The sequence below is a fragment of the Dromiciops gliroides genome, chromosome 4 (genome assembly GCF_019393635.1).
Source record: "Dromiciops gliroides isolate mDroGli1 chromosome 4, mDroGli1.pri, whole genome shotgun sequence".
Taxonomy (NCBI): Eukaryota; Metazoa; Chordata; class Mammalia; order Microbiotheria; family Microbiotheriidae; genus Dromiciops; species Dromiciops gliroides.
In genome coordinates this window covers 366942578-366966970 of record NC_057864.1, presented here as the reverse complement: position 1 = coordinate 366966970, position 24393 = coordinate 366942578, and the positions used below count along the sequence as shown (strand labels likewise).

The following is a 24393-nucleotide window of genomic DNA, read 5'->3' as shown; positions in this document are numbered from 1 at the left end:
AATACTTAGGTTCCCAGGCTAACTCACAAAAATTATTTAACTCATAATGTACCTTAAGTAAATTAATAATACTTAAGTTTCATAAGCTATATTATATAACAACGATGTTTCTTGCTGTAGGAAAATGTGTTTTGATTACCAACCTGGGATTCTGAGAATACTTGCTATCTTAAAATGGTACAGGCTAAGTAAGACTCAGGACATTACCTGAGTCTGAGCAGGCACTTTCCCTATGGTTGCAGACAGAATTTCAAAAGTTTTACTTTTGAAAATGTACCTTGAAAGGACCTCCATAATCTTGACTCCAAGTATGCCTCTGACTCTTAACAATTACCTACCATTCCAGATCTTGCTATTTTCCCTGGCTCTACCTGATAGCTAGAGTTGTCTTCCCTTTAAGACTAAAAATTAAATTTGAAAATCAACATATTGCTAACCCCAGAAACATTTCTAGCTGTCTTCCTGCTTACATCCAAGACAAAGTGGAAATAGAACCCATCAAAACTAGCATCCATACAATACATATATTAAAAAATGTAGCCAAAGGTGTTCACCACTTAGGAAGAATGTCACGCACAAATTCCAAATTGAAGATTCTGAACATACACTGATATATTCCAGATGCTCCAATTAATGGATGATATGTATTATGTGGATCATATCAAGTCCCTGAATATTACAGAGCCTCCTTAATGAAATCCATGATTCTTCAGAAAACTGCCCTAACAATTTATATAAGAAAAACTAAATGGACAAAGAGGGCCCACTATCCAGACCTTGACACAAAGTTGAATAGCCATTCCACTGAGTTGGGTGATCAGTATGTGCTTTTAAAACAGTAACTATAGAGTGAGAATGAGTTAAGCCCAGAAATATATAAGGAAGGAATCAGTATATTGCATTCAGGAAATTACACAATCCTTTTAATGAACCTGAGCTGCTGCCTGGCATACCTCAAACTCCAAAATTGCAGGTGATCCAAAGACCAACACATATTGGGTAAGAGTGAGTAGCTAAATGTTTCCTTTTGTCCTGCATCTGACTGGGTTTTCTAAGATAAAACTACTGTGAATCACCCAGAGGCTCTCTGCATGAGCCTCACAAGAAACGGCTGTGGCACAAATTTTAAGTGTTTGAGATGCAGGATGATGGGAACAAAGCCTATGCCCACCAAGCTGGTCAAAGTTTAGAAAAGCAATAGAGTGTGCAGGTATTTATCCCCAAGAGTGTGAGTCACACAGTGGTTCTAGGTGTGCAACAGGTCAAAGAGCAGAAGGGGCAGATACATGAGTATCACCAAGCTCAAGCCACTCCAAGGCCTCCATACATTTCTTTATCTGCTCAAAGTAGTTCCTGTTATTAAGTGATGCACTAATTCTTTATCCTCCTCCTCCTCATTTTCCTTCTTCGGGTCCATTCAGCAGTTTAATACCATCTTCTCATTCTCTAGCCTTATGTCTAGCATTGGGTCTGACAACTACCACTAAGCCTCAGAAGGACTCACCAGGGCCAAAGGGAAGATTTCCTATCAGCAGCACATTTCCAATGATAATCTCCATGGTAGTAGAGACATGAAATGTCATAAAGAAAATGTAATAACCAGAAAAGGTGATAGGCTGGTCATGAACAAGAATGAAAAATAACAGATGGTCAGCCAGAGTGCTCTACTAAAAAGAACTAGGAGGAAAACCATTGAGATCCTCTGTAGAGGCTTTATGAAAGAAAAACAAGACAGAATAAGGTAGAGATGGCTTGCAATTTATACCAGTGAAGGGATAACTATACTCAATAAGAACATAGATTCACTGATGCAATGGAGAAAACTAGTCATTTATTTGAAACTTCATACAACTAAAAAATTGCTATAGACTACTACTGTAACATAGAAATGAACTAAATCTTATAAATAGCACCACAGAGATCATGTGTCATTGTTTCTGTTAAATTAAGATAAAATTATGTGAAGGATCTATGATATTGTAAGTATGGGAGATTCTCTGTATGAAAACATCCTCATCAAACATATATCAATCTATTACTTCAGAGATTCCATAAATCTTAGGGAGCTACCCAAGACACATAAAGTGATTCATTTTATCATAGGCAATATTTGAACCAAAGATTTCTAGACTCCAAGACCAGAATATTTATAGCATATCACAATACCTTTATATCTCAATATTAACTATCCTATAAGGGTGACCAAATAGCAGAAGCAAAATATTTTATAATACAGGTTAATTTTCCAGACTAGCCTAAAAAGCATATGTAATTCATAAGGTACTCTAATGAAAATATTATGTGGAGTCTTCAACCTGCAAACAGACCATATTCCAAAATTTTATTGGAATGTTGGTTATCTAGATTTTGGAATTCCTTTTCCTGTAGAAACAATATTATACACAGGGTTTGGATTACCAGTCAACCTACAAATCTATGTCACCAAAATGGCTATCAATTTGAATTCTAGTAAGACTAGAATGAGTTCTGGATCATTAGGTCAGTGGGTCATATGGCTCAGAAGGGACCAGATATGAAGTTCTGGGGTGTATATGGAGAGGCAGAAGGGAATTTAATCCCCTTTTCAAGTACTTTAGAATTGGCTTATTGCATATAGTCACAATATAAAAAGTATTCCAAGTGAGTTGATCTACCTGTTAGCATTTTAGTGCCTTACTCATTGGTTGAACAGTATATAAGTAGAAACTTGTCTTTTCTCTTCATAGTAAAATTTTTTTTTAAAATGGACAAGTTGACTATGCCCATTTCCACCTCTAAATTTTTCTATATGACGGTCACACTTTCTGATTTCATCCAGACACTGACCAATATACAAATCCCATAATTAAATGGAATTTCTTTTTTCTTTTTTTCTTTTCTTTTCCTTTTTTTTTGCAGGACAATGAGGGTTAAGTGACTTGCCCAGGGTCATGCAGCTAGTAAGTGTCAAGTGTCTGAGGCCGGATTTGAACTCAGGTCTTCCTGAATCCAGGGCCAGTGGTTTATCTACTGCGCCACCTAGCTGCCCCTAAATGGAATTTCAATGCAAAATTTTAAAAGAAATTATTTTGCATTAACCAGCATCACAGTGACACAAATGTAACTGACTATCAAGCCTACTTTTCTTTACCTAGGTCAAGTTCTCTCACTCTGACAACAATCAGCAGGGAATCCAGAGTCCTATTTGCTTACCTAGACAGTGGTCTCTAGTCTTATCACTGAATTCAGTGTAGTCAAAGGCTCCCTAGATGAGGAAAGCAGATGCTGGCAAAGACAATCAAGCACTCATATCTCTACTACTTGTGGTATTTTCAATACTCATTATCAACAAAGTCATTTCTTTAGATATGATTAATGCAACTGCCAAAGTAGTGAAAATGGTATTACGTTTTCCTAATGGTAAAAAAAATTTTTTAACAAATATTTAATAAAACCCTGAGTAACAAAAAATAACAGCACCTCTTTGTTGGTGATGGGAATAGAGAGGAAATAATTAGGTTGATAATCTTTTTTCTTTTTATTCTTCTTCTTCATTTGGTCTTCTTTCCCTGGCTCCATATTTTCCTGTCTCTTCGAATTTATTTCAGGTACAACAGCTACTATGGAAAGAGAAGTCAAACAACAATATTCCTCTTAATATAAATATAATGTATTCATTAAGTAACATGAGGCAAACATAGGAATAGGATGTATGAAATAACCACTCATTACTTATGTTGAATATTACTATTTCTTCTCATAAATGACACTCCCTCTTCTCATTTCCACACCTTTCACTGGCTGTCTCCCATGCCTGGAATGCATTCCCATCTTACCTCTACTTCTTAGAATCTCTAGTTTCCTTCTGTGGCATTGAAAAAGGTTCAATGGACATAATTCCTGGGTATTTTAATCATTTAGTTAATAATGTCAGGATTCTGGGGGCAGCTAGGAGGCGCAGTGGATAGAGCATGGGCCCAGGAGTCAGGAGGACCTGAGTTCAAATCCAGCCTCATACACTTAACACTTACTAGCTGTGTGACCCTGGGCAAGTCACTTAACCCCAATTGCCTCACACACACACACACACACACACAAAATAATAATGTCAGGATTCTAACAAAAGGGTAAGTCATTTGGCCTTCTCACTCTTAGACCAAAGACAATCATGGCAGCAGGCAGGCTCCCAGTTTTTCTGCCCTTCAAAGAGTAGGTGTTCCCCAGGGAGGCAATCAACCCTGACTGATTAACATTTAATGAGAGAATAAACATTACAATGAGAGGCTGGACCTGAACTTGAATCATGTCATTCACCTCTTAGGTTAACCCCAGCCTTGGGCAATCTATTCAAAGAATTTGTTCTCACTCAAACCTAAACCAGGACTTTAGAAAAAAGAGAGACACTGCATCTTTTCAAATCACTGGTTATTAATAGTCATTTTTCTCACTTCAAAGTTCAGCTCAAGTGCAATTTCCTACACGAGGCCCTTCTTGATATCCATAGGGATTAGATCTCCCAATCACCCTCAGGAGCAAATCCTCTATTTCGTGCTCAAAACCCTTTACAACCTGTCACTCCTGTCTTTCCCATTTTCTTACCCCTTACATCCCTGACTTATGCTTCAATACAGCAATACTGGCCTCCCTACTGATCCACTCTAACTCCTGAGTCTAGGCATCTTCATTGGCTCTTTCCCATGCAAGGAATGCTCCCCCTCCTCATCTCTGTTAAAAATCCCACCTCCTTCAATAGGAAAGCTGTCCTAATCCCCCTTATTCGCAGGGCCTTTTCTCTCTTGATTATTTCATATTTATTCTGTATTTAGTTTATTTGTACATGGTAATTTTCATTTCAATGTTCTCCCTAATTAAGCAGTGAGCTCCTCCTGAGTAGAGATTGATTGTGCCTTTGTGTCCCCAGCACTTAACCCACTGTGTCTGGCACAGAAGGTACTTAATAAATATCTATTTATTTGTAGATGTTCTCCCTAGTAGAATGCAAGCTCCTTGAGGGCAGGGCCTATTTCTTTTTTTCCTTTGTATCCCCAATGTACAACTACTCCATGGAGTAGTAGAGGGAAGAGTGCCCTAGATCTGTAATCTAGACATTCTGGGGTCAAATGCTACCTCTGACACTTTTCAGCTCTAAGAGATTGTGCAAGTCATGTAAACTTCCTGGGTTTCAGTGTCTTTACCTCTAAAATGAGGGGGCTGGACTTTGTGGTCTCTTCTAATTCTTGATTTATGATCCTATGAAATGCTTATATTTTGACTGAATCAAAAGTATAACAAGAAAGGTATTCATAACTGAGTTACATAAGATTATACCTCTAGCACCTAGTACTTTGAAGACAATAGGCACTTAATAAATAATTGTTGACCCCTGTGATTGAATTAGCCATGCAAACTGAAAAGCAACCCACAACCAAGCAAATTCTGAACACTCTTCCTTCATGTCAGTGTGTATTCAAACTATGCACATGTACTTTAATATTAACGCAAGTAAAATCCAAGAAGACATACCTTTTTTAAAAAAAAAAAATTCTTAGGTTTTACATTCCATGTATTCCAAAAAGACAGAAAATAGAAAGGTAAATCAGTTTCCAAAAAAAAAAAAAATCCAATAGCTTATTTCAAACACAAGTAGATATGGTTTGCAAATTAAACACTGCTTTGTATTATCCACACCAGTGATACCTTACACCAATGTAAATAATCAAAAATTGGCTGTACATGCATAACAGTTAAGTAGTACTCAACAATGAAGGACAAATACAAAAAAAATGGCCTCTGAATTCCCAGTCAACAATAATAAGCCCACTAAGATCAAAATCTTCCTGCACTTCTCTATTCAAAGCTAAGTTCTGTCTGTCTGTCTCTCCAATACCTTTTTATTTGATACCTCTTCCTCCTGTCAATCTTTTGCCATTCTACTGTATTGTGGAAGTTTAAATAGATAAAATTCAAACTACTTAATTTAGTGTTATAGTTAATTTTTGTGTTACTGGTAAAAGGTTTAGTGGGAAAGAATCCTGAAACTTTAACTATTATATAGGAAGATTATTTTTATGAATCTTTACTTTCCTTACTATCTCTACTTCTTAAATGCATAAAGAAAACCACATTATTCCTGTATTTTACTCCTATATGGGTGAGGAGAATAAGAAGATAATATCTTAGCTATATAAAAGACTTTTAACTTATTTTTTTAAATTAACAAGAATCTAAACTTACATATTTTTAACATGTTTTAAATGGTGATCTAAAAGCTAGTCTTTCAAGACCAACTAATAATTTTGTGTCTACTTGGAATATTAATAGCCTTTAGTTACACTCTAAGTTCAGCTAATTTTTTTTAATCCTACATGCAGAAAACATCATGTCAAATTGATTATATAGTACATTTCCATCACTAACAGTTCTTGTGTTCAGATTGAAGGATGGATATTAATACTGAAGAATTTATAGGACAAACTAAAAGAAACCAAAGAGATTATGAAGTTGTTACCTCATCTGACATAGCAAAATGAGCATAGGGATGAGAAGCAACTTAATAAGCATCTGCTGAATTGAACTGGTTAATTGACTAACTTTCACATCATTAGCAAATTCCTTATAGACAACCTAAACCAGGAATTCATAACCTAGTGTCTGTGTTTGTTTGCTTTTAATATTTTGATAACTATACTTCAATATAATTGGTTTCCCTCATAATGTCATTTTACTTTATGCACTTAAAAACATTATTCTGAGAAGAGGTCTATAGGCTTCACCAGATTGCCAAAGTGGTCCGTAATACAAAAAAAAAGGTTAATCCCTTGCCTAAATCCTTATTCTATAGTTTGTAAATTGCTTTGCCTTGGAAAGGGCTTTCCCCATCACAAAAATTTCTAAGTCTGATGAAGAAAAAGAAACAGCAAAATCTCCAAGCTGTAGAAAACAGGTTTATTGAAAGAGGGTACCTGTCTCACAATTAAGACGGTCTCAGGTCTGGGACCCAAAGACCCTGAGTAGTGTCACTCAGATGCTTTTGTAACGATTGGAATGACGCCACCTGCTGGAGACTTACTGTAGAAGAGTTCCGCCCATGAAGCGAAGGTCTTTGAGGGCAAGACCAGGAGTCTTTTCTTTGGCGTCAGGAAGTGACTCGGGTTAGTGGGAGGAGGAAGGAATAGACTGGCGCTCGGTCTCACTCTCTTTCCTGGGGATGCTGGTGGAGAAGGCAGCTAGAAATGCGCTCTCCCTTTAATAGATAGGAATCTAGGCCTTTCTTCTCTCTTTATCAAATTCTTATTCTCCTTAATAAATGCTTAAAAGTCTAACTCTTGCTAAAGCTTATAATTTATTGGCGACCACTCATTAAATATTTTAGACAGTTCAGCTAGAATTTTAGCCCTTAACACTTTTATATCCAGATTTTAGACAGACCCTTCCCAGAAACACCATTTACCCTACACAATTCAAGTGATGTATGTACAACAAATCCTCATTGTATATTGGAAACCTCAGTTTTATGCAAAATTATGTAATCCAACTAGTGGATCTACCATGGTGCAAAAGTATTAACTGCTTCATTCCACTATAATTTCTTTTGATCAGCCATTGGAAGTTACTAACTTTCATTCGATGATTGTCCAGAGTAACTATTTTTAGTATTTGACCTTTAAGCTGATTGGTGAATAATTCACCACAATGGACTAAGCTAATGGTTTCAATTATGTGGTTTCTGCATCAATCCACCATATAGCATATACATAAACTCTACTAATATCCACCTTTCTTATTCTATTATCATTTGCTTAAACCACTAAAGAATACCATAGCATATGAAATCATAATTTGTAGTCTTAAATACTGATTGTCACCATAGTTAAATTGTTGTGGGAAATTCCGATGGAGAAACCCAAACGGCACTCAGGAATAAGGAAGAGCAGTTTATTGACACGCCAGCCCAAAGCAGAGTCACCTCTGATACTCTCGGCAGCCACCAAATGTCCAAGCTGCAGTTTTTATATCTCTTAAGTGTGAAAATGCATTCAGGTTCTCACAGGTACATTGTGGTAAGCTTACTTGGCAGACAAGGCGGCATATTTCAGTAAACAGAGGCATATGTCAGGAAGTTGGTACTAAACCACAGACTTCAGGGGAACAAACAGTATGTTCTACTTTCATTTTGGGGGGTCTCAGCTCGGGCCTCAGTTTCATCCCCTGTATTTTCCCATATCAAAATCACTTATCTCTAAGGGTTAGGGAAAATCTCACTCACACCCCTTTTGGAAAGGGAAAAAGGGAATAAGTATCAATAATAGTCCCTATTATGTGCCAGGCACCATGTTAAGCACATTGTATTTGATCCTCACAAAAAACCTATTATTATCTCCACCCTCTGTAGTATGTCAGAGGAATGACTTGAACCCAGGTCTTCCTGATTCCAAAACCTACCCTCTCTTCAATACACTACACAGCCTTGATTAAAGTAATTAAGTTCCCGACAATTACAGAAAATCTTTACAAAATAATCTTAAAATCTAATAGTTTCCAGATTAGATCCCTAGCCTAGCATGTGCCAGTGGAAAATCTACCAAGTTATTAAATGTATTAGTAGTTGAGAACTTTTAATTCAATTTATTTGGGACAGTGTTAGAAAGAGTCAATTATTTACCTTTAGGCTTAAGAGAGTTGTCTAGAGACTTGAGTGGTTAAGTGACTTGCCCAGTTCTAATCTTGCCACTGGACCCAGATGGCTCTGGAGGAGAGAGGTTGGTAACCTTACACAACCCTCCCTCACTTAAATCCAATTTACTGCAAGTCCTCTTCCAGAATGAGGGACTAACAACACGTTATTATATGAAGATTTCTCAGTAATCATGAAAAGATAACTAGATGCTATAAAATCCTCTGACAGTTCTATAAAAATAGATCTATACATGAAAGATTTTAAAATTAAATATTTTCTAGTTAGCATGTTAGCTAACATATAGGAATAATTATTTTCCACAGCTTTTAAATCACCAATACTATTTATGAAATGTCATTTTGGGTATATTTATAATTATTCTAACTAAAATAATAATATACTGAAAATCTATACTCAGGAATGGAAAATATTAAGAGAATTCTATCTCAAATATTTTTGTTTTGAACTTTACTAAATAATTGTAATGTTGATGTCCAAAAGGCTGCATCTCTTCCAGATCTGGCTTAAGTAAACCAAATAAGGGAAGAATTCTACAGATTTATCTAGGTAGAAGAATAAACATACAGAAGCAACACCATCCAGTTTGGACAGCACAGGGGCTTTATAGAATCCCAGAATTATCTATTTCCAAACTACTACCTATACCACCTCCCTGAATACCTCATATAAGAGAACAACACCAATGGAGCACTGATATTCTGATGTTTTAGGATTCTGTTGGAAACAGACTAAGCAATAAAAGAGAATTTTCCCCCATTTGTTTCTAGAGGGCAACATTCAATAGAAAATGTGAATTTGGATCTATGTGCATCAATCATTTGCTCTGTTTCTAAGAGTGTTGGGTTGTTGTTTTTTGGCATATATATTTGAATCGTATTGGAGTTTGTATAACTCTAAATGTTTTATAAACAAAAGATTTTCAATCTCTTTTAAACAGGCCAGACTATCTTGTGCCTAAATTTGTCTTGTAAAACACGAATCTACATTGGACCAACCCTGGGCCAAAGAGTTCAGAAAGGAGAACTTCCCTACTGGCAGAGTTCCTTTCCCATGATAGTCTTCCCATGATAGACTCAGCAGTTACATTTCATGAGACGTCTAGTGGCCAAAAGGAAAGACTGAATTGGAAGACAGGCCCATAACATCCATCAAAAATCTCTGTACTCAGTAGGTTCTCATTCAGGATCTCCCAGGATCACTCACAATGGGTATTAGAACTACCTGTATAATTTCAAAATCCTTGGGATTCTAAGTATTACTGAAACAGGCAGATTGACTAAATTTACCAGTGTCTCCCTCATTATTCCTCCTACCCCTAGTTTATCTGAATATTAAAGGATAGGGTTTTTCCTGGCTGTGGAGTTGGATTTAACTGTGTTTTGGCCAAAAGCTAAGACTACTTAGTAACAAACATTTGGGGGGTTTTAAACCAGAATTCAAAAACTGACATTTTTGATACAACTTTCTGATTTGGGATATTTGTGGGAACTGGCTTTATTAAAAATAACATTTGAGGGGAAAAGTCGGATGTATTGGAACTTCAGACAAGTCTAGTAGAAGCCACAGAAAAAAACCATTTTTACTTTGTTTTTTGTTTATTCACTTTTTACCTTGTTTAAACACCAAAAGTTTATGTAAAAGCTTAATTCTTTATTTTTGATTGATTGTTTTTGTCTCTACTTCCATACAGAGTACTGTTCTAAGTTATAAGTCAATATATTTCTTTTTTTATTATAAACTTAATAATAGGGGGAAGCTGGTGGCACAGTGGGATAAAGCATTGGCACTGGATTCAGGAGGAAATGAAGCCAAATCCAGCCTCAGACACTTGACACTTACTAGCTGTCTGACCCTGGGCAAGTTACTTAACCCTCATCACCCCACAATAAATAAATACATAAATAAAATTGTTAAAACTACTAAAGTCAACTTAAGTCTTTAAGTTACATATAATTATATATTAAATACTAAAGTCAACTTAGTCATTAAGTTATATATAGTTATATAAATAATTTAGAAATGTTCTTGGTGTGAAAAATATTAATGCCATTTTAAAGGCCTTATTTAATGCTAGTAATATAGAGCTTTTATTACTTTGAAAATGTTATTTTATATGTTCAAAGTGATACAAGTATTATCCCTTTTTCCTAGATAAGAACTTTGAGACACAGGGAAGTTAAACGATTTATCTACAGTCACTGAGATAATCAAGGGAAAAGCCAAGAATCAAATCCAACTCTTTAACTCCAAATCCTGTGTTCTTTCCATCATACTATGCACTATTCTTCTATAATACGAATAGCAGAAATAGACAAGTTACCAATGGGTTGTATTTCAAAAGTTTGTAAATCAGCTGTTTGAACTCAAGTCCACAATTTACCATTGAAACAATAAAATGGTACATTCCCAGACCTGCCTAGGCATAAGTTTATTTAATTCACCCTACCATATTATAATTTAAATAGGATTACATTTTAAATATGGTAACAGGGAATCAGTGTGATGCCATGTAAAAGATTTGGACTCTGGATTTAGAGTCAGAGAACCTGAATTCCAATCCTGGCTTTACAATTTCTATCTCTGTGACCTTGTGTACATATAACCCTCTCAACTCTAAAATGACTGATCTGGATAACCTTAAAGGACTCTTGGAATACCTTCCATCTCTAAGTCTAAGATGTAAACCCAGCTTCCTTTCTGTTTTCAGTTTCCATGAGAAAATGCATTTTGTGGTGCATAGTGAGAGGAAAATGGAATACTACATAAACCCCCTTCCCCCCACCTATCTCCTATCCTTCCTGATAAAGCCACTTTATGGAAAGGAGATTGGGGTAGCACAGTGACTCTTTTTTCCTCCCCAGGCCCAGAGGGATGACTGGGTGGCCTGTAAATGGAGAAGGGAACACTGCCTTGGCACATACTTCTCATTCTGAAGGTGAGCAAGCAGGGGGTGTTCTACCTAAACATTTTATTTTTACTGAACTGTGAGTTTGATATAGTGCCAGTGGTTCTCAAAGTGTTCCCCAAGATCCTTTTGAGGACTCCATGGGATCAAATTGTTTTCCTCATTATATGAAGACATTATTTACCTATTAAAATACTTCTTCCTTTTCCAAGTACTTCTTTGTGTGAGGCTAGATTTTCTTAATATACTTCAACCAAAACAACATATTGAAACAGATTAAATACAGAAAAATCCAGACATGAAAAAGATTTGAAAAATTATGCTCTTCTCAATAATTTGATTTGGAAAAAAAATGTTATTTTCATTTAAATATGTAATGGGCTTATTGTTATTTCAAATATTGTTGCTGTTTGTCCTTCATTCCTGAAGAGAACCATGACATCGGGGAGATGTCATGACTTACACTGAACTGCATTTACATGAGGGAGGCACCTTACACAGGCAAGGTCGCCAACCTCACTCTCTCCTCCAGAACCATCAGGGTCTAGTGGGAAGATATATATCAGGAAGACAGGAGATAGCCCTGGATATTTTAAGGCAATTGGGGTCAAGTGACTTGCCAAGCATCACACAGCTAGTAAGTGTCTGAGGTGAAATTTGAACTCAGGTCCTCCTGACTCCTGAGCCAGTACTCTATCCACTGGGCCACTTAGCTACTCCCTATTTCAAATGAATGAGTAAATGAATATTTAAAAGTTGTATCTGTTTTAATTTCTAATACAATAAATATTGATAGACAACATGTAAACAAAAGCTTTTTGAGGTCGTCAATAATTGTTGTCTTTTTTTTTTTTTTTGGTGGAGCAATGAGGGTTAAGTGACTTGCCCAAGGTCACATAGCCAGTGAGTGTGAAGTATCTGAGGCCATATTTGAACTGAGTTCCTCCTGAATCCAGGGCTGGTACTTTATCCACTGTGCCACCTAGCTTCCCCTTCATCAATAATTTTTAAGACTATAAAAAGATCCCAAGACCAACACATTTGAAAACTGCTAGTGGTAGGAATGCCCTAGTAAAGATTTTCCTTTACCAATGCAGAGGTCATCAAGTCCAATTCCTTTTATAGATGAAGAGACCACTCCAGGTCCTATCCGTTCTACCAGGCTAACTTCATACTGTTTGTAAGTTGCTGTGTCTGGGGCACTAAGAGGTTGTCCAGGATCATATAACTGATGTGTCAAAAACGGGACTTAGATCCAGGTCTTCAAGGTACTGAGGCCAGATGTCTTTCCTCTGTGCCATGTGGCCTCTCTTTAACATTATTCAGAGAAAGGATTTTAATTTTATATTCAAATTAGAAAAATTAATGAAGTCACAAAGAACCAAGCAACAAATGTGATATTTTCAAATCTGAGTTCATGTGATTAGCAAATAAAATACAAGGAAAAAATATTGCAAAAGGGTGCTCTTTCATATATTTCCAAATGCTTATAAATAATAACTAACAGAATTTACACTGGCACTGAGGCTCCAAAAAGGCTACCCTGCCCATCTTATGGTCTTCTTAGATTAAGAGGATACTTTCAACTCTATCCACCTTCAACTACTATGAATTCACAAAGGGAATTCTTCTAGAAACTTGTGCTGTAAAGGAGACACGAAGTTCTAATGCACTTAAACAGCACAGAATTTGGAACTGGAAGACTAGGTTTGAATCCTAGCAATATCATACCCGTGGGATTTCAAAATGTGTTTCTTAGACCTAAAGCATTTAAGATAATTATACTTAATTATTAGCCTTTCTTGTGTTGTTTCCTTATCTAGAAAATGGGACTGATACTACTTTAAAAAATAATCTTTCAAGTACAGGACATTTTAAAATATTAAATCTCTCAATCTGTTTTCTCATTCACTGAATGAGTGGTAAGGCTGGATGTTCTCCAAGATCAATTCCATAGCTAAATGGATGATTCTAAGAAGTGAATGAGGAGATATAGCTCCTTCTTAGTTCATTTATCCTTTTTACCATTGAATGTAGAGTCAATTTATTCAAAGATTATATCAAACAGTAAAGATTTTATCTCTCTTAACTATCGTTCCCACAGCCCCCTTTTCCCTCAAAAAAAAAAAAAAATTCACATATATTATCCAGTTACTTCCTGAGGAAGCCACTGTGAGAGAAGGAAGGAAAACTGATTAGATAAGGAGTCAAGACACTTAAGATTCTGGCTCTGTCATTGATTCACTTCACTCTCTGGAACTCAATTTTCTGATTTGTAAAATAAGGGGGTAAAACTAAGTGCATTCTAAGGTCTATTCCTGCAGCACCAATATTCTACTGATTTTAATTTCACCATATTCTTTTAGACATACTCCTTATTCCCCTTTGAGAGAATACAATTGATGACCTACACAGAAATTTTTACCCTAAATAGTTATTAATTGTGTTTCATGGGGATAATGTAGCTCCAAAAATTATATAAAGTTCTTCAACAGTTTTTCCACAGACATTAAATTCATATTTTATTTGTTCAATTTCCAACTCTAAAAAATTCAACCATTTAAGTACAGATCTATTTTATATGTATATAACAATTAAAGCTTATAAAATATTTTCACATACATGCTTTCTTTTGGATCATTCATGTCAATACATATAAATATAATTTTTTAAAATGTGTACCTAAAAGTAGTGCGTGTGGACATTCATGGGGCTCCAAAATTATGGAAGTAGTCTATAAAGTGTTGAATGATCTGGTCCTTTATCTTACTAGAACCACAAATACCAGGGTTTTATAAGTACTTTTGCACAATAAGAATAAAGTTCAGTTTCCAAAGTATATATACATTTCATTTGATTTTCACAACAACCCAGTATGGTAGGTAGCATAAAACTATTAATCTCTCCAATTAACAAATAACAGAACTCTGATAGAGTTAAGAGTTATGAAATTCTATCATTGGGAAGACAATTTATATTCCTATTAAAAATACAAGTGCTCAAGTTAATAATATTTATTTAGAGAAAAGAAACATATACAGTAGGGATTAAGTATATAATGCCCTATATCTTATGCATTTAATATTAATATACTTACATTGAAATTCATCTTCTCTATCTATAGTAGAAAATGGCATTTCTGCCATCATATCGTCAGGATCCCATTCCTGTATACTTTTCTTTTTTCTTCTTGACACCATTTTCAACTTCTTGGAATTTATTCCTACTTTGACATATAAAACAATGTATAAGCGCATTTATTTTTTTTGTATATTGAGCTTCTAAGGAAGAGGGGCCTATTTCCTCACTTCATATCTTATAGAAGCATATATTAGAGCTCAGAGGCACCTTACAAGCCACTCAGTCCAAATCTCTCATTTACAGAGAAAGAAACTGAGGCAGATAAGTTATGTGACCTGCCCAGGTAAACAGAAGAAAGGAACTGAGGTCATTTAGTCAAACCCCTTTTATTATAGAGGAGCAAACAGGCATAGGGAGAGTAAACTGCCCAAAGTATTAAGTATCAACAAGGCAGGATTTAAATAGAGGTCTTCTAATTCCAGAATTCATTTTCCTTCAATGTATACAATGTGCACTTGATTAAAATTATTAATGATAATACTTCAGAGATCTCTACCAATGCGGGAATGAACTTCTTCATTACTATGTCTCAAGTGGTTAAGGCCAAAAATTTCATCAGTTGATGGCCAACCTATTGGTAAAGAGCTTCACTGAAATTAGTTAAGTTGGTACCTGGAGTGTAGATCACTGACAACTTAGCATTCAAAAAATCTCTAGTTTGATAGAACCTTTCAAAATCCTACAGTCACCTCCATGTCTCAAAGAGGAATCAAAGAAAGACTGTAATATAGAATGATATAATTTTAACTCAAATTTTCACAGCTATGATCTCTCTCTCTCTCTTTTTTTTTTTAGTGAGGCAATTGGGGTTAAGTGACTTGCCCAGGGTCACACAGCTAGTAAGTGTTAAGTGTCTGAGGTCAGATTTGAACTCAGGTCCTCCTGAATCCAGGGCTGGTACTCTATCCACTGTGCCATCTAGCTGCCCCACAGCTATGATCTCTTAATTCTAAAGCTCTGACATATTCTTGCTTTAGTTTTTTTAAATATATAATCCAGGGGGGCAGCTAGGTGGTGCAGTGGATAGAGCACCGGCCCTGGATTCAGGAGGACCTAAGTTCAAATCCAGCCTCAGACACTTGACACTTACTAGCTGTATGACCTTGGGCAAGTCACTTAACCCTCACTGCCCAATCCATATATATATATACACACATATATATACACATATACATATACATATATATATATATAATCCACTCATATTAATGAACAACATTTTATTAGTTACCGAGTTCCATTTATTAAGTATGTCCCTTCATTTGTCACTGGCATGGGTCTATTTTTTAAATTTTAAAAAAATATTTTACATTTCAGAATTCTCACTTAAATCATTACGAAATACAGCTTTTCTAGAAACAAAAAAGTCATTTGAATGATTTTCAATTTTTTCCTTTAAAGGTTGCCGTTTCCTATCAGCTCCTGTCCTCTCTCCCTCTCCACACATGCATATATATTGTTAGTGATAAATAACTAACATTTATAGCCAACAATCAAAGACAGTAATTAATATTTGTATTTGCTTCTAGGTTACCTTTTAAATTGGATAGAGTAATTGCCTAGTATCACATTTATATGTGGAGCTGAGTGGAAGAATCCTATACTTTAACTTTAACTCTTACATAATGCCTGATCTTTCATGGACTGTTATTCTAAAAACCCTTTAAAGAATATTAAGTATGTTGTTTGGAAGAACAGGATAACCTAGGACTAAATTAATTTCTGTGTGAATTTCAATACTATGTCTTCTTTAAGAGTAATAAACACATTAAGTACACAGAAATAAAATTACTGTATATTATTTTGGTCATCTACATTAAAAGACAGCATTTTGACAAATACCCATTTGAGTGATAAAAGATGAGTATCTGGATTAATTACTTACTCCCTGTGTGACCCTGGGCAAGTCATTTAACCAGGCTGCCTCAAAACATGTGGGGCCATCTCTAGTGGTCCTGACGTATATCTTACCACTGGACCCAGATGGCTCTGGAGGAGAGAGTAAGGTTGGTGACTTTGCACAACCCTGCCTCATTTAGATCCAATTCACTGCAACTCATGATATCCCCTCCCAATGTCATGGTCCTCTTTGAGAATGAAGGACAAACAACAGTATTCCAACTGAATTCAACAGACATACTGTATGTCCTAGGAGGGCTTCTTGTATTTTAAAACATAAGATTAAATTTTCATTAACTTTTTTTTTGGGGGGGGGTTGGGTCTGTGATTGTATTGGTGAAGGGAATTCCCATTCAGGCAACTATGATTTCAGGTCAACAATTATATCCACCTCTTAGGATTGCCTAGAAGTACCTTGATCCTGAAGGTAATAGAGATCCACTGGTATTTTTTGAGTACTGGTATTATTCTAGGCAAACCTATGCTTCAGGAAAATTACTTTGGCAAGAAAACCTACTGCAATGGGGCAGCTAGGTGGTGCAGTAGATAAAACAGCCCTGGATTCAGGAGAACCTGAGTTCAAATCCAGCCTCAGACACTTGAGACTTACTAGCTGTGTGACCCTGGGCAAGTCACTTAACCCTAATTGCCTCACCAAAAAAAAAAAAAAAGGCTATTGCAATAGGTCAAGTGAAAGGTGATGAAGACCTAAGAGGACCAATGACATCACTGTGTTGAGGTCAGGGTACAGTCTGTTCAACTGTGGCCTATCAATCCAATATGAGTTCAGCTAATTTCAAAAGTCCAGGTGAAAGGTTATGAACTATATACCATGGTGGTATCTATGTGATAGATAAGAAGAGATATACTCTGTGTATGTGTGTGGTGAAGATTTAACAATAAATTGAATGTGTAGCCTGAGTACAAGAAGAGACGACAACTGAAGTTGCAAGCTTGGGTAACTGGGAAGATGGTGGTGAGCTCAACAGTAATAGGGAAGTTCAGAAAGGGAGAGGATTTTGTGGGAAAGATCTGTTTGTTGAAAGTACTATTTTGGATATATTAAATTTAAGGGGTGCCTACAGGGCATTTAGTTTGAGATGTTCAAAAGGTAGTTGTTGGTGCAGGACTGGAGCTCAGCAGAGATAAGGATTAGATATACTGATCTGACAATCATCAACAAAGAGATGCCACCTGATCCCATGGGAGAAAATGACACCAAGTTACGGAGAGCTAACACAATGGAGAATAGAGCTGGGATCCAAAAGCATTTTGTCAGGCCAAAGCATGGGGCTAAGTATAATAACATGAACTTCAGTAGAGACAGTCTTTCAATTAGGTACTAATAACAACAATTAGGTACTAATAACAACAAAGTCAGCAATGTGATGTGGCAGCCAAAAAAAGTAATCTATTCTTCAGTTTCGTTGGAGAGGTAGAGCTTCCAGGAACACAGAGGTGATAATTTCATTGTACTCATGGTATATCAGACTTCAACTGGCACATTGTGTTCTGGGCACCTCAGTTTAACAAGGACATGAAAAAACTAGAGTTAAGGGTCTCGAGTTCATGATGCAAGGATTAAACAAAGGAATTTGGGTATGTTAAGCCTGGAGAAAAGACTCAGGGAGGACATGATACTTGTGTTCAAGTATCTGAAGAGCTAACATAAAGGATAAGGTTCATTCTTTTGTTCCCAAAGAGCAGAAGCAGAGGCAATGGGTAAAAATTACCAAGAAGACAATTCAGGATAAATGTAAAGGAGAAAAAAATCCCTAGTTTTCTAAAAGTGGAATGGCTTACTTCAAGAGGAGATGAATTTCCCCTCCTCAGAGGTCTTCAAGCAGTGGCTGGCCAAACATTTGCTGGGCATGTTATGGTGGGGATTCCTTTATGTACACATTCAACTAGATGTTGCTAACTCTAAATTTTCAAATTCTATGATTCTGTGATTCTGAGCTGATGAAATCAGCCAGCAGGACAGTATAGCATTAAAAAGGAAAAGAAACAAAGAATATGAAGGGACAGCCATGATTATTACTCCAGACAAGGATGGAGATCCAGCAAAGGAGATTGAGAAGGAACAATCAGACAGGCAGGAAGAGAACCAAGAGCAGGAGTAGGGGAAACAAGTGCCATGGTAGGCTTGAAGAGAGAAATTACTTTCTTTACACAGGTAGTACTTGCAAAACCTGAATTCAAAACCAGGTTTTTTGGCTTCAAATTCAGTGCTCTTCTCACTAGATTATTCCTTCTATAACCCAAAGACTTGGTATGAATTAGACGTAGGCATCATAAGGATAGGCAATGTATTTTTTTCAGAGAAACTAAATAATAAGTTTTTAAAAATCCTGCATTATCAGACAAATTTCAATATTTCTCGTTAAGTATAAAATAAGGTTCATAAAATATATTGATTTTTTTAAAAATAAGTTTAAAGTATCTTATTAATTGGTCTATATAACCCAGATAAGATGTGGTTCTTTCACTCTATGGCTCAAAGTAAGCCAGTTAGTAAAATATTATGTAAATACACTTGAAATACACTTAATGAAGCATGTTAAAATTATTGCCATAGGCACATATACTGTTAAAGTAAGTAACTTCAATAAAACCCTATTAATATAAAAGAAAAACAAAACACATGTCCCTTATCACACAGAATAACAATTTTTATATAGGATGCTCCAAAACTCTTAGTGCAATTTTAAGTTATTAAGACATTCTGTATTTAAGGCATGAAATACAAGTTTCTTAAGCAAGCTACCTCTCTAATAGTTCTATGGGAGACATCACAGCTTCATAAGAACACTAAAATCATATAAGCCAACTCTCTCAATTCAGTAAGGAAACTGAGGCCTCGAAAGAAAAAGTGACTTATTGGAAGTCACACAGGTAGAAAGTAACAGCTAGAATTTGAACAAAATTATGCTAACTGTATAGCCTTTAAACTTTTCAAAGCTGAGTAATATTTAACAAGCCACTTAAAGTCTCCGTTTCTTGGCTTCCTCATTTACAGAATGAGACTAATACTATTACCCATTATAGAAGGATGTTGTATGTTTGGGGGGAAAAAGAGGAAAAGAGAAGGGAATAAGTATTTAGATAGACAGCATTAACTACATAGTTGGGACTGTTTTATGTGGTTTTTTAATTACCTCATTTAAGATCCTCACAATCACACTGGGAGATAGATGCTATTATTAGTTCCTTTTTACAGCTGAAGAAATTGAGGCAAACAGAAGTGATGTGACTTGCCCAGAGTGGTGGTGGTGATGTTCAGGCATGTCCAACTGTTCATGACCCCATTTGGGGTTTTATTGGCAAACATACTTAAATGGTTTGCCATTCTCTGTTCCAGCTCATTTTGCAAATAAAAATGAAGAAACTGAGGCAAAAAGGGTTAAATGGCTTACCCAGGTTCACATAGCTCATATCTGAAGCCAGATTTGAACTCAGAAAAAAAAGCCTTCCTGATTCCAAGCCCAGCACTCTACTACTGTGCCACCTAGCTGCCCAGGGTGACACAGATAATAAATTATCTGAGGCTTGGAACTAAGGTCTTCCCAACTGCAGGCCCAATGCTCTAGTAACTAGAGAGTATAGCTATTGTGCAAAATCTTTGAAAATAAGGCCATAAAATTACAATTTCCAGTGGGAAATAGAAACAGGATGCTTTGAGAGAAATTGTAGAGTGGAAAAAATATGAGTGTCTGTTGTATAACAAAAAACAGTACTAGGTGCTGGGTAAATTCTAGAACTTGCAGAGCATGAAGTTTCTTGCCCTTAATAGTAAAAATACATAATCTTATTAACCTTACTCTTACTCTATCATTACCAACTAAAGGGAGCAAAGAAAGCTTTTGGGAAGAGGTGGCATTTAGCTTAGATTTTCAAGAATAGACTGGAAATCAACAGGTAGAAAGGGGAAAGGAATTCCATACATAGGGTGTGAGTGAAGACATGGAGATGAGAAAGTTAAGAATGTATCCAACCAGCAGTCCAATTCAGTTAAATTGCAGAATATATGAAAGGAAATATTTATGCAAGAGGAGAGTGAGAATAATAAGACCTTTATGTTATGGTAATAGTCCAGACAGGTGGTAATGTACTACTATGGAGCAGAGATGACTAGGATATTCCAATGACAGATTCAACAGGACTTTATAACCAACTGAATAAAGGATAAATGAAAAGAATGAGTAAATGATAACATGAAGTTTTCAAACATAGGAAATTTGATGAATTATGATGGCATTGAGAGAACAGTGAAGTCAGAAAGAAAAGCAAGTTTGGGGGAAAATACTAGCTTACTAAGTCACATTTATTAGCTGCATAACCTTAGGACTTTGGCACTTTGTTGAGTCTTAATTTCTTATCTATAAAATTGGGGAATGTTTTAGGTCTTTAACACTCCTCATACAATTTCTAAGATTCTATGATTTTGTCTTACTCTTTGTGAATGTTATTGATGTAGGGAAAGACTGAATGGGGTCCCAATTGTTCATAAAGAATTTGAAATGCAATCATATCAGCGTCCATGAACTCATGTTATTCCTTTCAATTTAATAGTACCATTTCTTTTTCCTTATGAAAGAAAATCCTTCTCTCTCTTTACATAGACAATTCAAAAATAATCTGTTAACATTACCCAATTCTGATTATCCTATTTCCTCCAGATTTTCATTTTGCACGACATTAATGTGCAAAAATACATTTTTTGTCTTTGTGGTTTTGTCCTATAAATTCCTTAAGGATAAACATCTTTTTCTATTTATGTTATTTCCTCTCCTTCTACCTCTGTCCCCTTCCTTGATTCCTAACTCCAAGGCTCTGCAATGGGTTCTACAAACAGTGGTCACTCAATAAATATCGTTCACTTCTAAAATTTGAAACAAATCACTAGACTCACTGGATCTGGCATCTAATAGTGAAGCTGAGGTTATTTCTAAGCTCATAATATCATACTAAAAACAAACCCCACACTCAGTCTGAGCCCCAAATTTGCATTTTTACAAGGAAAAGAGTTGCAAAATCAAATAGCAAAGAGGGTTGTTTCTCTTCCCCTCCTCCCCATGGTTTACTATACAAATGCTTCATCTGTGAATCTTGCCATGAACTTTGGCCTAGAAAACAAGCACCATGAAACAAAAGTTTAATTTTAAGAGTCTGCATTTTGTCATTTGGTTGTCATTGTTACTCCTGGTTGATTGCATGAAATTGTGCAAGTGATTTAACCCCACCAGGCCTCAGTTTCCTCCTCTGAAAAAGAAAAGGTGTTAGAAAAGATAACCTCAAAAGTCCCTTCCGGTCTAATTCTCAAAACAAAACACACAAAAAAGAAAAGAAAAAAGTACAAATCTATGTTATCAAAATCTTAACATTATCTTAACTTAAATGTTATCAAAACCTAACAAAGTACCTTAGTATGACAGAATTGTTATTTGAATAAACGACTTACAGGCTGAATAACAAACTTGCAAATGCTGTGGGTCATACTGCTGGAAGTGTTTTTTTTGCTTTTTTGTTTTTCCCTAAGTGAGCTGTAAGGACCTGTCTGCTTGCAATAGCTCTGTGGATTCCCATTACCTCAAGAGGCAGCGTGTACCAGTGGAGAAAGCTAAGCCCTCTGAAGTCAAAGGACCTGGATTCTAATACCAGCTCTGACGACTGGTAACTGATAAAGTGAAAGTGATCAAAAAAATGCACTTGGTCTTTTTGCTAAAGAGAAAATCGATGCCCAGGAAAAAATAGATGGAAGCCTCAGAAGAAGCGATTTGAACACACACACACACACACACACACACACACACACACACACACACATCCTTTCACTCCAGAGCCTGTCTTTTCCGCTACACTAAAGCTGCACTCCGTGCAAGGCTGAACAAGCCTATGACTCATGATGTCACTGGTCCTCTTTGAAAAAGGACAAAGTAATATCAGTTTCTTTCCGCTCTAATTTATTATCCTACTATTATGGGCCTAAATTCTAAGATATTTTCTTTTCCTTTATCAGGTCTTAGGGCGCTGTGCTGGGCGAGGTATCTCCTGCCTTCAGGTCCCCCAGGGTATCACGGCCCTGGGGCTGGTCTCAGTGCGGGGGAGGGGGGAGTCTTTGCTCCGGCAGGAGTTTCTGAAGAATTGGGGAGGAGGTGAGGACGTCTCCTCTTACGCTAGGCCTCGGGATTCAAAGTCGGGGCGAGGGAGGTGACACCCCCACTAAGGGCGCCTCCTCCTTCTCCTCCTCCCGGCCTCAGAGCGGCCAAGGCCCAGGAGGGCGGGCCGGCCGGGTGGGCAGCGCCAAGGAGCGAGGGCGGCGAGCGGAGCCCCCGGCGGCGGCCTCGGCCCGGCGCCCACCCCCTTGCCCGGCGTCACCCTGCAGGCTCTCACCGTTTCCCTGGGGATCCATCTCCTGGACCGGCCTGAAGGACTCCTCCCAAGTGGCGGAGCAGCAAGAAGAGGAGGAGAAAGAGGAGGCTGGGACCGCCCAGCCCCGCAGCAGCCCTGCGGGCTTCCCCGGCCACGCTCCGGGACCCAGAGCCGGGGACAGCACAAGACCTGGGGGCAGGAGGACAGGGGAGCTACGGGAGGCGAGGACGGGGAGAAGGTAGAGGGGAAAGGGCAGGGGCGGAGGTAGAGGCAGCGGCCAGGGGGGCCAGGCCGCGAGGCCCGTTTCGCCTCTTCCTCCTCCCGCTGCGGCTCCGGCTCCTTCTCTCTGCCGCCCGCGCTGCTGCTGCGGCGGGAGCTGAGGGTCCGGCGGGGCAGTCCCCGAGCAGCGGCGGGCCGCTGCTAGGCCCGCGCGGCAGCGAGCGCAGCAGCAGCAGCGGCAGCCGCAGCAGCAGCTCCGAGGCGGGCCGGGCTGCAGCAGCAGCAGCAGCCCTCCGGACCAGGGCGGGGGAGGCGGCAGCGCCGCCGCCGGCGACGGCGAGAAGAGCAGCACCATGCAGCGGTTCAGGCCCGAGGCAGCGCGAGGAAGCCGCCGCGCCTCTGGGTCTAGCCCGGGCGGGGGCCGGCGGAGCGCCCCCTCCTCCCCAGGGGAGAACCTCAGGTCCGGCCGCCGCTGCAACCCAAACCCGGGTGGCCTCCGAGCCAGAGGGAGGCGGGCGGCGGAGAGCGCGAGGCGCGCCGTCTCTTTGGAGCGCGGCTCCGACTCCCCGGCGCCCCTCAGCGATTTCCTCAGCCGCCGGCTTCCCCTACCCACTCCAATCCGGTCGACTACCGCCCGGGTCGGTTTCACAGGTCCCAGGCCACCCCACTTCCTCCCTCACCCCGCGGAGCGCCCTGGGGGAGTTTGCAAACAGAGCTGAGAAAGAAGACACGTGCGGAAGGAGGAGGGGAGGGGCCGAAAGGGGCGGGGACGGTGTGCTGGTGGGAAACTGGCGCTCGAGGGCATGGAACGTCCAGTGCTTGCAGGGCCCAGGAATCTTGCTGGGAGGAGCTCGGGGAATGGGGGCAGTGGGGCCAGGGCTTCAACCACTATGTGCAATCTTGCATGCCTCGGAATCTGGCGAGCTCCCAGCCTTGGGGCCGAGGTAGTCCCCACTAGAGATGCGAATGAAAGGAGAAAGTTAAATGGACGGGAGTCACTGAGAAAAGCCAGCCCAACTTCAAAGTGGCGAATCCATCGATTTAGTTCCCTATACAAAGTTTGGGCATTAATTCTGGGAAGAAGCAGCCGAACTCTTTTTTTTTTTTTTTTTTTGGTGAGGGGTTAAGGGACTTGCCCAGGGTCACACAGCTAGTAAATGTTAAGTGTCTGAGGCCGGAT

General features: G+C 38.3%; 1 protein-coding gene across 8 annotated transcripts in view; it reads right to left on the bottom strand.

Annotated features, from left to right (window-relative positions):
• The window catches only part of AKAP7 (A-kinase anchoring protein 7), a 169003-nt gene extending 145067 nt beyond the window's left edge, over nt 1-23936 (bottom strand). For 2 of the 8 annotated variants that reach the window (XM_044002906.1, XM_044002903.1), the window contains exons 1-3: nt 23016-23935; nt 14680-14808; nt 3460-3599 (exon numbers count right to left, since the gene is read on the bottom strand). In XM_044002906.1, coding sequence (XP_043858841.1) covers nt 3460-3599; nt 14680-14808; nt 23016-23568 — 822 coding nt within the window. In that variant the 5' untranslated portion in view covers nt 23569-23935. Of the gene's footprint in view, nt 1-3459; nt 3600-14679; nt 14809-22083; nt 22201-23015 lie in introns of those variants that run through there. The other 6 variants (XM_044002905.1, XM_044002904.1, XM_044002909.1 and 3 more) reach the window with 6 other exon arrangements.
• Nucleotides 23937-24393: the final 457 nt, after the last annotated feature.